This window comes from Lathamus discolor, chromosome 1 (genome assembly GCF_037157495.1).
Source record: "Lathamus discolor isolate bLatDis1 chromosome 1, bLatDis1.hap1, whole genome shotgun sequence".
In the NCBI taxonomy this organism is placed as follows: domain Eukaryota; kingdom Metazoa; phylum Chordata; class Aves; order Psittaciformes; family Psittacidae; genus Lathamus; species Lathamus discolor.
In genome coordinates, this window is record NC_088884.1 from 64,138,977 (window position 1) to 64,152,008 (window position 13,032).

General features: G+C 44.4%; 1 protein-coding gene across 6 annotated transcripts in view; it reads left to right on the top strand.

Moving 5' to 3' along the window:
• The window catches only part of SLC4A4 (solute carrier family 4 member 4), a 203,736-nt gene that overhangs the window by 139,788 nt on the left and 50,916 nt on the right, over window positions 1-13,032 (top strand). For all 6 annotated transcript variants that reach the window (XM_065674620.1, XM_065674649.1, XM_065674657.1 and 3 more), the window contains one exon: window positions 4,367-4,443. In XM_065674620.1, coding sequence (XP_065530692.1) covers window positions 4,367-4,443 — 77 coding nt within the window. The remainder of the gene's footprint in view (window positions 1-4,366; window positions 4,444-13,032) is intronic.

A 13,032-nucleotide genomic window follows, 5' to 3' on the forward strand; every position in this document is an offset into this window, starting at 1 on the left:
GGGATGGAGCTTAATAACATGGAGAGGTTTGGACTGTCTGCTTCACTGCTTCTACCAGTACGTGACCAAGCTTACCCAAGGAGAGCTTCACATCCCCTTTGCCAGACAGTAATGTAAACTAGGCAAAAAATGGGAAATTGTCCTTAATTAGCAAACTGCATAAGGATGAGCATCGTGTGCTGAAGTCTGGATGAGCTCTCGGCAGCAGAAACTTTTTACTCCATTGATTTGTTCAGGGTTCTTGGAGTCTTCATCTCCCGTATTTCTTCTCAGTTCAGAGAAGCTGCTCACCCAAGGACTCCCCAAGTTTTTCAGGTCGTTTTTCCCCCTCTCTCAGATATCTCTCATATGTCTAATTGCTAGTTTTCCCCCAGAGTCTGAGACTGCCTTGGGTCACTGTAACCTCCAAATGGTTGAGTCTGCTGTGGAGGGTTGCTCTAATGAGCAGGCTTGCTGTAAAAACATAACAAAAAAAGAGTGTTGGACATGTCCTTCCTGGCTTTGGGTCTTCAGAGGTCCACAACCATTAGGAACCTGAGTCAGAAGGGATTTAGGCTGTACAGATTAGGGCCGTGGTGTTCACAAAGCCAGCGTTGTGCATGTTGCATCGTGCATCTCTAGCAGCATTTTTCTGGCTTGGCAATCAAGATAAATTCAAGGATTTGGGGAACACATCTAAATGCAGGCTGGGGTGCTGTGAAGTTCCTTAGGTCAGCAAGGCTGGGAAAAGGTGAAGCTTGTGGTTTCCTGTCTGTGTTCTAGAGATCATCAGAGTCAGTGCTGCATGGGACTAGTCTGAACTTGAGGACCTTGCACGTCATCTTAAGAAGATGATACGCACAACACCAAACTTCAGGGGAGAACAGTCATCTTATGTGCTCAAGAGGTTTCGCCTGTCAGCACTAAGTGTAGAATTTCTTGCAAGGAGATGGAGATACAAATCATTTCAGCTTTTGAGAGCCCTATTTAAATTGGGATTATGAGACGCTTTCTACCTCCAGAGAACAAGGAGTACCATTTAAAGTTCTGGTGCTCAGATCTCTTCATGCAAGGCCAGTCTGACAATAGAAAAAGGGAGTGAACAAGGTCTGTGCATTGTGCCAAGAAGCTGGAGCTGTGGCCAGCATGCTCTCAGCAGAGTGCGGGTGCAGGCATGCTTTCTTCTCAGGCTCAGGTCCACCTTCCTGCTAGGAGCTCTGTCACTGACTGAAATGGAGAAAATATCGGAGCAGCACTGAATTTCCAGTGAGGGATTTATGGGATATTCCCCATCCAAAACTCTCTAACTGTGACAAAAATGTATTTCTTAAGAGCCTTCTCCCCAGAGGTTCGTGCTTCTTGTCATGCAGGGTTTTGCCTGATGACCCTCACTTGAGGCCCTGTGCATTGTCCTTGTTCAGCCTGGTAGTGGTACTGCTGCTGTAGCTGTGATGGTTTTAGAGTACCATCAATGTCGTGTTTGTAGGGAAGTGTGGTGTTTATGAAATCAAGGGGTAAAACTGGAAAAGACAGACAAGTTTTGGCACATGGGTCTGTCCAGGTCTGGAATAAATGTGAGGCGCCTCAAGAAGAGCTGCTGTGAGTTTGGTGGGGTTGTGTTGATCACAATGCAGATAGGAGGCTGCTAGCAAGAAGCGGTGGTCATTAGCTGCTTCCTCTAGGGAGAAGGGTAATTATATCCTAGAAACATCCAGCCTTGGACATCTAATAAACAAAGCAAATAAATGTTGTAATCTGGAAAAATATCAGCTCTGAAAGCTGTGAGTCCTGATTTTAGTCTGTTTATTACAGAATCGGACCTAGAAATTTGGAAAACCACCAAAGCAGTCTGAAGAAAATGAAGGGATACCTTCAACAGGTGCCTTTCTCTACAGCTAGATAATGTAGATCTTCTGAATAAAACACATTGAAATGGCATTAAACAACTATAAAATAGAATCATTAGTATTTTCTGCCCTTGCTCAAAGCTTTATGGAAGCCACACTTGATTACTTCTTGGCCATTAGCTATGCCAAGACACAGAGTTCCTATGGTAAGGCTTGAAAAAGTGGAAGTCCAACTCTGCCATTCTGTCTCTTCATCCCATGAGCTGGTCTGGGTGGGATACCAAGGGGGGGACACCCAGTTTTGACAGCAGCCCTCCAGTATTCACAGGCCAATGAACCTATCCAGATTGGAGTAACTCCACCAGAGATATTCAATTTCTCACACTCAGTAGCCCACAGGTGATAGAAACTGACAGGAGCTTTGCTTTGCCTGACCAAGCTGCATGACACCAGTTATCCAAGTGCTTCTCTGATTCTTTATTTGTTATTGTTAGCTCACATTTGCAAAGCAGCCATGTGCATCTCTGCATCGAGTTTCAATCTTTCCTTTTCATTTATGGGTACATGATAAACTTGTCAAAGATTTCCCAGAATTGGCAGTGCAACCTTTAAAATCCAGGTAAATACAGCGTACAAGACAAAGGAGCCCTGGGTTTCAATAATGGGCTTCAGGATTATGATAACCTGGGTTGATTTTGGATGGTTTGGGGTTTTTTTTGGGGTCCAGCTTTGCCTTTTACCAAATAGAAATACTTCCTAAAAAATAGAAATACTTATTAAATACTCATATCAAGGAGGGTGTTATGAACAAAGTAATGTCTTCACCATGTAGCAGATACGACGTACGTGAGCAAGTTTGATCACTTCTTTCTTGTTTTGTTGGTGTGTTTATCTCCTACCTACAGATTCCTATAAAGCATTCAGTCAGAATTTGTAGACATTTCTAAGTCTGGCTTGCTAATAATTAGTTAGGAGGATGGTTACTAATATATGTAGCCTTAACCAGTTTTCCAAGTGACATTCCTCACTCTATGAGTAAACACATTGGTCAAAACTTTGTAGAGATAGGTAGAGATTGCTGGCTTGTATTAACAGCAGCAAGAGGAAAAGCTGGGGATCCCCTTTTTGGAATATCTAATTTATTTAATTGTGTTTGGCTTCTGCTGTGTTGCGGTTGCTGGATGTGGCAGTAACACGCAGCAAGTATATCATGATTCCAAGTAGCTCCTAAGAAAGGATGGTTTAAGTCTGTCTCTACAAATGCTGAGTACATTGTAAAGAAAACCCAACTCTGAGAGTCCAGATCTTCCCACTCCTTGTTTTGGACCTTCATTTCGATGTTAATATCAAAGCTGAAGTTTAATCAGTATTATCTCAAAACATAGCCAAAGTTGGGAAACACCTCAAGGCCATTTCTTCTTGAGTACTTTCTGTCTTCCCAGGTTATGCTCATGGTCAGAATCTCTGTGAGAACAGCTTCTGTTGCTGTGCTTCTGGTTCCTGCAAGCTTGAGTGGGAAACGGGAAAATTGCAGAGTAATTAAAAAAGTGCATAGTGACGCTGTGTTTTATGCTTCTGTACCCATCCCTGAAGCATCATTATCATCATCATTATCATGAAATTATTTTTATTCTTGTACAGTTATGGCCATTTTGGGGTTTCTCCAGTTTTGACTATGGGATTGTAAAACTGAATTCTGAAATCACAGGGCACTTTTCCTAGTTCTTTAGAACTGTTTCTGTGTGTTCTGTTAGCAGTATCTGAGAGCACAAGAATGAGTAGGATAAGTTAGTCCATAAGGGAGTAAGCAGCTCCTTACTGGCTGTTCTGCAGTCCTTGAATGCCAGTGTGTCAGGTTTACAGAAGAGCAGTTGGTCTTTGAAGAAGGAAAGTTGCTGAGTTACTTCAGCTCCTTGTCTCTGGTGTGTGTTCGTCTCTCTGGGTTATCTGGCATCAGGAGATGGTGACTTTTGGCCTGTCAGTGTGGTCCACATGTTGTTTTAACCAGTAAGGTTCATGAGCTTACTTGAAGAGAGGTAGATTTTTGCTGTGAGCTGTTCCAAAGGACCAAGAGCTGCCAAGACACCCTCACCACTGAGTCTGGAATGATAAAGAATGGAGAGCAGATACCATCTACATAGGAATGCTGAGGTGATGGATTTGTAGGTCAGAGTGCCATAAGAATGTCAGCCTGGTGGAGAGAGATCTTTGTGAGTGAGTCGTGGATGACCTAGCAGCATCAGTGTCAGCAGCTCGTTGTTGCTTTGCTGCTTCTTCCACAGACAGGAATTACAGAAATTCCTTAGACTCTTTTGCTGTTCCAAAGAGTCATGGGAACGTGCGAGTCAAAAATCACAATGGGTTAGCATCTTGATCTCCCAAGTGCCACGTAAAGTCACAGAAAGCAGCCTCTCAGGGTCTTAAATTGCCCAAATCAACCTCCCTGGTGCAAGGAAAGGTGTTGCTGTAGCCTGAGCCTCTGTGTTCTCCTGACCAGATTGAAATAGGTGCTTTAATTGGTGTTGACATTGTTCTTACAGGCAGCCCAGCCATGGCTCACAGAAACCTGACTTCCACCAGTCTGAATGACATCTCTGACAAGCCTGAGAAGGATCAGGTAAGCTTCAGATGCAGCCTTCACATAGTGATGTGTATTGGTTAGGAGCTGAATGTGGGGGAAAGAGGCTCTGTACCATGAACCTGAAGCAGAAGAGGGTGAACAAGGTGAGTTGAGTATTTCCAAGTCCTGTGAGTGGATCTTCCACTTTTTAAGCAGCAGCCAATGAAAACAGCAGGTTACTCTTGCAAGGCCTGAAGTGACACCACTTACATGGCATCTTGCTGATACCCATGAGAAAGGAGGGAAAATAGGCAGATAGTGATGTATTTTAGATCCTCTTCCTGCTGAGAAGAGAGTCTTCAGAGGTTACAGCAAGGCTCTGCACAGGTCCAGCAGCACTCCAGGAGAGTTGAGGAATCTGAGGGGTGAGACTGAGTTTATTTCAGCTCTTAGAAAACTGGGGTCTGAATGAGGTCTCTGTGCAAATTTCAAGAAAACCTTTGTCTGGGTTCAAAAAGTGGGTTATTCTCAAAGAGTGGCTGTTTCTTTTGGAGAATCTCTTTTTTTTCCACTTGTCTTTCAGCGTTCTGTAGTCCCATATTTATTCTGAATGCAAATGAGAGTTACTTTGGGAAATTACTTAGGTACACATTAGTGCTGGCCAGCTGAGAATGACTCTAATCCTTCAAACGGTGGCTGGTTGCAATCTTCTCTAAGTGCCTTACAGGGACATGGCAACAAAATCAATACAGAAAAGTGAGTTAAGAGTAATTAAATATTTGGAAAATAAATATATATATGTATATAAATAGGTATATTTCCATGGGAAGAGAAGGGGACAATGTGTGTTGCATTCAGAGTTGTAGCATAAATCTGTATTAGTTGGTTGGTTGTGCAAAATACGCATTTCCTTTAAGGTATGAAGCCAGATCTGGGGAAGGAATAGGATGGTAAAACAGCTTTTTTTTTTTTTTCTCTTCTTTCATTGAAAAGCCTGCTATATTTAATATTTTTATATTTCATATTTTTAATCCCCGTTATAATTGGGGTCTTATAGTTAGACTAACAGAAAACTGGGTCTGAATCTTGCAGCAGGCTTTGTAGTGCAGACCCTCCCAGTTGTCTCTCCTGCCGAAATGTCACTGGACACAGTAGAACTGGGTATAAAAACAGCTGATTTAGTAGTACTAATAGTGAAATCTGTTAATAAATCCAGTTTGGAAGTGCGCTCCAAAGTTTTTAACTTCAAATGTAGATAATGCCTGATTGTTTGTAGTGAAAATCGTTGCTTGAAAACTAACCGCTTCCAAAACCTAGTTAATTAGCCCATGTCCTGCCGATGAACTTTGCACAATGGAACCCTTGTACTGTGCGCCTTTCAAAGCTGGCCTGAGAAATCACCTTAGATCTCAGTTTTTGTTACTGATTGACTGAAACTCCTGTCTTGATAAAGTTTGTGAAACTGTGGGGATGCCTGGCAGCTTTCATGAGCAGAACTTAGCATGCCACACAGGAGGCAAGGGAATAATCCATCGTGTTACAACAGGAGCTGGAAAGAGAACAGATTTTCTTTCCCCGACAGCAGAGTGACTGGCTTTGGTTATTTTGGTATCCCATCTGGAAGCTTGACAGTTAATGAGGCCATGCAGTGAGGTATGAGTCTGCCGGAGAAAGAGGCTATCCCAATTTTTATTTATGTATTTGTGTGTGTATAAGAGCTGCGTCAGGCTGAAGTCAGTTTAGAATAGTTGCTTGAAGCCAGACTGGGAACCTAAGCTCTTTCATCGGTCACTGTTTTGGTGAAGATGGAGGGGAGTGGTGTGTGCCTGTGTCTTAAAGGAAGAAAGGCTTTGAACAAACTTCCATGTACCTTCAATAACTTTCCTGCCTACCTTGATTTTCAGTTCTGCAGTCTTCATGCTAATTGGAACCCTAATGCTTATTGGAATTTTGCAATTAGCAGCATGGCAATATTATAGTTAGAATACTCCTTTAAGCTGTGTTTCATTAGCTTCTTAATGAGCAGAAAGACACCTAAGTGTGTCTTACACCTAAGGGAAATTAGAGGTTCTGGATGCAGTCTCTTCACGCTGTGAAATGTGCTCCTCAGAAAATTTTACCCTTGTATTTCTTTTTCTGTCTCTTTGTGGAGCAGTGCTGGTGGCCAGTGCTTTGTAGTTGCAGCATGACCTCAAGCCCTCTCTTTTTTAGTTAGGCAGGGCAGGATTTGTGGTTGTCACCCACATGACAATGTGGAGAGGATCCAAGACCATGCAGTAGGACAGCTCTTGCTCTGTATACTCATCGAGCTGGAAATAGCTTTAACGTTTTGAAGCAGCAATATTCTTCAGTACTTCCAGTCTATCTGGGAAAGTCTTCTTACCCACCTATGAGCCTCCAGCCCCAGTGATACTGTACTTTGTCCATGCTGAGATGATCTCTTCCATGCTTTTGGAAAAAGACCGGGCAGGCCCTGGGCATCCACCTGCAGCTTCCCTGCTCCTTTCTCCTTGATATTGTAAAGTCCAAGCTGAAAACTGATGTCTTCCATTGTATAACCCTGGTAATTCTTTGCTTGGGATCATTCTCTGTGGAGCCTAACCCAGGAGCAGATCTCATGGCATACTGCAGCTGCCTCACCACTAGTGAATACCGATTTATTTCCATTCAGTTCCATGTTTACAACAACCAGTGGTTTCCAAGGATAGCCTTTGAGGTTAGAGGCAACAAAACAAGCCTGGAGAAGGTCAGAAGAGGACACCCTGAGAGGAGGAGTGCTCTGTGCAGAAGTGTGGGATATGCTGGGGTGCTATCTAATGCACTTTTGGCCATTTCTTTCTTGTCCTGGAGCTGGCTTGTTACTGGCAGCAGTGTTTGAGTGTGGTCACCTGGGCCAGGTTGCTTTGGGGTGGATTGGCTTGTGGTTGGTTTTTTTTTTAGGTAACCCCATTACAGAGCAATAAGCAGCTTGGACCTCAGCTACAAAGGCAAAACCCTGCTTTGATCCCTTCAAACCCAGGCACTCCTTTGAGGTGCGTGCCTGTTGTGGAGCCTGGTCTCCTGGTCTCATTTTTCAGCGCCTGTGGAGAGCTGTAATTGTGGAGTCATTCAGGTTTCAGGTGGGCTGGTTGCCTCTTGGACAGCTGCCTCACTAGCTGCAGAATAAACCCTGGTAACACACCTCTGCGATGAGGCTTAAGCTAGGATAGATGCCTCTCTGCTTTCATGCGTCTGTGCCATGGCAGCACTTGGGTGAGGTGGGTGCTTCTGCACAGCACCCACCAATTTAAAACTGCTTGGGATCTAGTCAGGGGCATGGCAATGGTGTGTACAAGAGAGCACTGGTCAGGCTTAGTTTTTTCCTGAAGATCCATCAGGGAATCCTCTTGGAAGATGCACTCCCTGAGGTTTGCAAGTACCTGTTATGTCCAGAGAAATCAGAGAAGATGCTGGTGTTCAAAGGTGAATGCTTGATGGGGGTGGTGGCAATTGGGTTGGCCTCCTCCAGGAACAAAGGGACCCTTTAGTTATCAAGAGAAGCGAGAGAGAACAAGAACCCTTGGCTTTTCTTCCAGAGGATCCAGTGACTGAATCTTTTGTATAACAAGGAGCTGGGCTTTACTTTGCTCCAGGAATGCTGAACCTGGTTAAACATCCCATTCATCTCAGTGGCTTTCTTACAAAGCTGACTTAGATAGCACTGAGCTTAAAGGACAATATTTACAGTAATCCCAAGACACACTGGCATGAGTACAGCCAGTGGTAATAAGAAGAGATATGGCTTTATTAAAATCGTGGTAGCTCTCAGCAATCTTTACTGTATTAAGCATTGTGAGGTTGGTTCCTTCCCTTAGGGAAGGGGTGGTTTTATGCTTCCTTTGGATTTATTTGGCTTTTGATTTTGTTTTGTTTAGTTTCTCTCATACTTTTTGCCTTCTTAATACACTTTCCAGAGTTAATCTTCTTACTGGGTAACCATTAAGCTCTTTCATGAAGAAACTGAACTTAGGAAAAGGCTGGAGGCAAGGAAGGACAAAGGACGCAGGGGCTCTTTCCAAAGGACCAGCTGAAAATGCGCTGCCCATTCCATCACTGCCAGGGCTAAGAGCCATCAGCTGGAGGGGAAGAGGAAGGGGCTCAATGCCTGAAAGACAAGGAAGGAGCACAGACATGCAGGCTGTACTCATGGACTGGGGTTTCCAAAAGGTTCTCCATTGGCCTTGCTCTCTACATATGACTAGCCCTTGCTTTAGTAATTTTTGACAGCTTTTATATATAGATATTTTGTGTGTGTATGTATATATATATATATATATATATATATATGTTCCAGACTGGTGAGGCACTGGCACAGGTTGCCCAGAGAAGCTGTGGCTGCCCCATCCCTGGCAGTGTTCAAGGCCAGGTTGGACAGGGCTTGGAGCAACCTGGTCTAGTGGAAAGTGTCCCTTCCCATGGCAGGGGATTGGAACTGGATGAGCTTTTAAAGTCCATTCCAACCCAAACAATTAATTGGCTTTGTGTAATTCTCCTCCTTATATTTGAGACTGGATGAAATAGTTTTGCCATCAGAATAAGCCTGTGTGAAATCCGAAAATGATTTAGAAATCTGAAAGTAATGAAGACCTGGTTGGTCTTCCAATGAGGGTTGGAATGTCTGCTGGATTAAAAGTGTCATGTTGCTCCTTCTCCCCTTTAATTTATGGAAAGCAAATGATTGTCAAGATGAAATAAGAGGAAGGGCCAATTACCAAAACACAGACTTTGCAAAAATCTTTAACTGTGGATTACTCATTGCAAAGTTTGCATCAATAATATTGATTGGGATGTGATTGATGTGCCTGTGACAGACAAAAGGCAGTGCCGCCTTCCTTGATGGTGTACAGTGGCTGCTCATGGCAGGATGATTGTCATGGCTGGTGGTCTGTGGAAAGGGAAATTGATATGACAGTGGTTTACTGTTGCTTTTGATAGTGCAGAGTTAGTTACGGGCAATGGCAGCACGGTGTGTGGACACCAGAGCTTTGCTAAAGCAGCTGTGCTGTTGCCATATTGTTTGCCTACACAGGGCGGATTGTTACAGAGAGCTTCCACAGCGATCAGCAAGCCAGAACTTCTGATTGAGCAAAGGCATGTGTATTTCTCCCAAGAGGGTAGATTTAGATTAGACATTAGGAAGGGGTTCTTCCCTGTGAGGGTGCTGAGGCCCTGGCACAGGTTGCCCAGAGAAGCTGTGGCTGCCCCATCCCCGGCAGTGCTCAAGGCCAGGTTGAACAGGGCCTGGAGCAACCTGATCTAGTGGAAGGTGTTCCTGCCTGTGGAAGGGGGTTGAAACTGGATGAGCTTTAAGGTCCCTTCCAACCCAAACCAGTCTGTGGTTGTAAGTTAGCTCTTGATTCATGTAATCTAAATAATTGGAAAATATTTCAAGTTATTTTTTTCATCTTCTTCTACGAACGAAAGGGATTGAGGAGAGTCAAGTGCAGCCTTTACCAGCCCATTTGTTGGACCGTAGGAAGTTGGGGAAGTGCCCAGTGCTGTTTCCACTTCTGGCTCTCCTCCTGTGAGAAATCCTTTGGTCATGCTCTGTTAAAATGTCCTTGGCAGCTCTGAATGGCCGAATCACTGGGTCTTCTTTAATGCTCAAGATGTAAAACTCAGGGGACTTGTAAAGGAAATATACTTTATCAGGGACCTGTTATTACTGACCTGATGAAACACCATATAGAAAGTATAGAAATATGTTGATACAAGGGGAATTTATATCGAGGGCTTGTTTGTGGGACAGAGATGAGCTCTGAATGAATATGGTCAGTCCGAGAAAGGCACAAAGCCCTCCTGATTTGTTGGGGGGGGTGGTGGTGGTGGATGGGACGAGACTGTTTATACAAACCAGTGTTTCCATATCAACCAGGAATCTGTGCCAAAGCCAGCTCTCAAGTGCAAAATGAAATTGGCCTTGTTGAGAGAAACCCTCCTGCCTTTCCTTGGGGAATGATGTAGGGGGAGGGCACTGGTAGGATCCCACACTGTGGAATGAAATCCAGTGATTAATGGTGGGAGCTGTTTTTTGTGTCTGAACATCTCCTCATCCCTGCAGTCACAAGCAGACATCCCTAATTTTTAGTTCTGTCAGCCTGGATGACCTACTTTCCCCTCTGTGGAGCTCAAATGGAAATTACTGTCTTCCAGTACTGATCACTGCCACCTTTCTGAAGGGAAGAAAAATCCTCTAGGAAGTTCAGTTAACTGGAATTTCGTTTGCTTTAGCCTTTTTTCTTGACACAGAGAGCAGGTTTGATTTTGTTTCTCCTGCAATGTATGAGCAGCTCACCTCCAAAGCGTTCCTGAGTTCTGTGCATAGACAAAACACATAGCCTTGAAAGTGTCCCCCAAAGTAAGCATTCATGGGATATTTTATGGGATGGTAATCCTAATGTATAGACAGATACAACAAAACAGAGACACAGGTTCCAATTCCTGGGGAATTAGCCTTTTTTAAGCACAAAAGCTCTGTGTGCCTGTGCTGGAATGTGGGAAGCCCATGATGAAACATGACACGGTGATAAGGTGAGCTCACATAGTCCTACACAAACAGAAGGTAGAGTGAATTCTTACATGGCCTCTGTTAAACAATGCAGCCCACACCTTTTTGTCCCCTGTACCTGTGGAGGGGTTTCAGAGGTTTCTTTCTCAAAGCCTCAGCTCGTGCTCTTGGGCAGCCACCTGCCAGGCTGGAAGACCCCCTTCTTGCTTTGATGCTGCTCTCAGCTTTGATACAACAGGTATCTGGGGAGCTGGATCCCTTTCCCTGTGATCAGGGACCATTAAGCCTTCCTTTAGTTCCACAAAGAGCCACGTATGGAGTTTAGCTCATGATGGTAATCTGTATGATCAGTGTTTATTGTGAATGTCCAGGATTTGCTGTACCTGGGGGATGATGAGCTGTGTTTAGTATTGTACCTGAACTCCAGCCCACACCGCCAGAGGATTTTGATTGGTTACTCTTCCTTAGGTCAGTGATGATCAAATCCAACCATGACACATAAGGGCAAACAAATTCATCCAGAGATCATAGAATCAGAATCACAGAATGGTTTGAGTTGGAAGGGACCTTAAAGCTCATCCAGTTCCAACCCCCTGCCATGGGCAGGGACACCTTCCACTAGACCAGGCTGCTCCAAGCCACGTCCAACCTGGCCTTCAACACTTCCAGAGATTAGTGCCTACATGTTGCATACATGTTCCTTGCAGGCTGTTGGGCAAAGACTGGAGCATCATTACAGTAACGTGACTACCTAAAGGGCTTCTCTGATTATAATTTTAATGGTTTTTGGTTAGCTTTGTGTTTCTGGTGCTTCGGCTAATGACTCATTTAATGGAGTTTCCACTCATCTTGGGTATTCTCTTGCCTTAGACAAGCCTACAGACTGCTCTGCGAAGTGTTCCAGGCAGGATCCATGTGTTTGTTCAGCCAAGTGCTCCTTCTCATCTTCTCTTGCTCTTAGTTGCTGGGAAGCTGTACTCTTAGTTGTGCTGGGTGCTCCCACATGGAAGGAAGAACCTTTCTACCCTTCACAAAATCACAGAATTGTAGAATGGTTTGGGTTGGAAGGAACCTTAAAACAAGAATCCCTGTGAACGTAGGAATTGCTTTAATTTCTGACAAACCTTCAGCAATGCTGCTGGTCACAGAATGTTAAAATGCATTTAGGGCAATAGTGACTTTTCAGATTGCTGGGCCTTTTTGCAAGCACAGTGGTGGAGAGAGCTGTGGCCTTTAACGTAACATTAGTGGTTGGGTTGGAATGATGCTTGATTTAGCAGAGTGCAGGGAGAGTGAATATAGTGCTTCCAGCTACATGCCCTCTATCCCTCCCTCCCTGCTCCCAGGAGCTGCTGAGGACTAACATCTTCCTGAAGCTGCTTCAGAGGATAGTTCAAAATGGGGCATAAGTGCTTGACTGCACCTTTCCCATCACCTCTCTGATAAATGATGTAAGAGAGTGGTGAGTGGTGCTGCGAAACTGAATTGGAGCAAAGAACATGTTATAGAATCCCAGACTGGTTTGAGTTGAAGGGACCTTAAAGCTCATACAGTTCCAACCCCCTGCATGGGCCAGGGCACCTTCCACTAGACCAGGTTGCTCCAAGCCCTGCCCAGCGTGGCCTTGAACACTGCCAGGGAGAGGGCAGCCACAGCTTCTCTGGGCAACCTGTGCCAGTGCCTCACCACCCTCATATTAAAGAACTTCTTAATCTCTAATCTGAATCTTCCTGTTCCACAAAGTTGAACATTTATTGTGGATTTAGAATCTTAGAATCATAGAATAGTTAGGGTTGGAAAGGACCTTAAGATCATCTAATTCCAACCCCCTTGCCATGGGCAGGGACACCTCACACTAAACCATCCCATCCAAGGCTCTGTCCAGCCTGGCCTTGAACACTGCCAGGGATGGAGCATTCACAACTTCCTTGGGCAACCCATTCCAGTGCCTCACCACCCTCACAGTAAAGAACTTCCTCCTTATATCCAATCTAAACTTCCCCTGTTTAAGTTTTAACTTATCACTACAGTCCCTAATGAAGAATCCCTCCCCAGCATCCTTATAGATACTGGAAGGCTGCTGTGAGATCTCCAAGCTG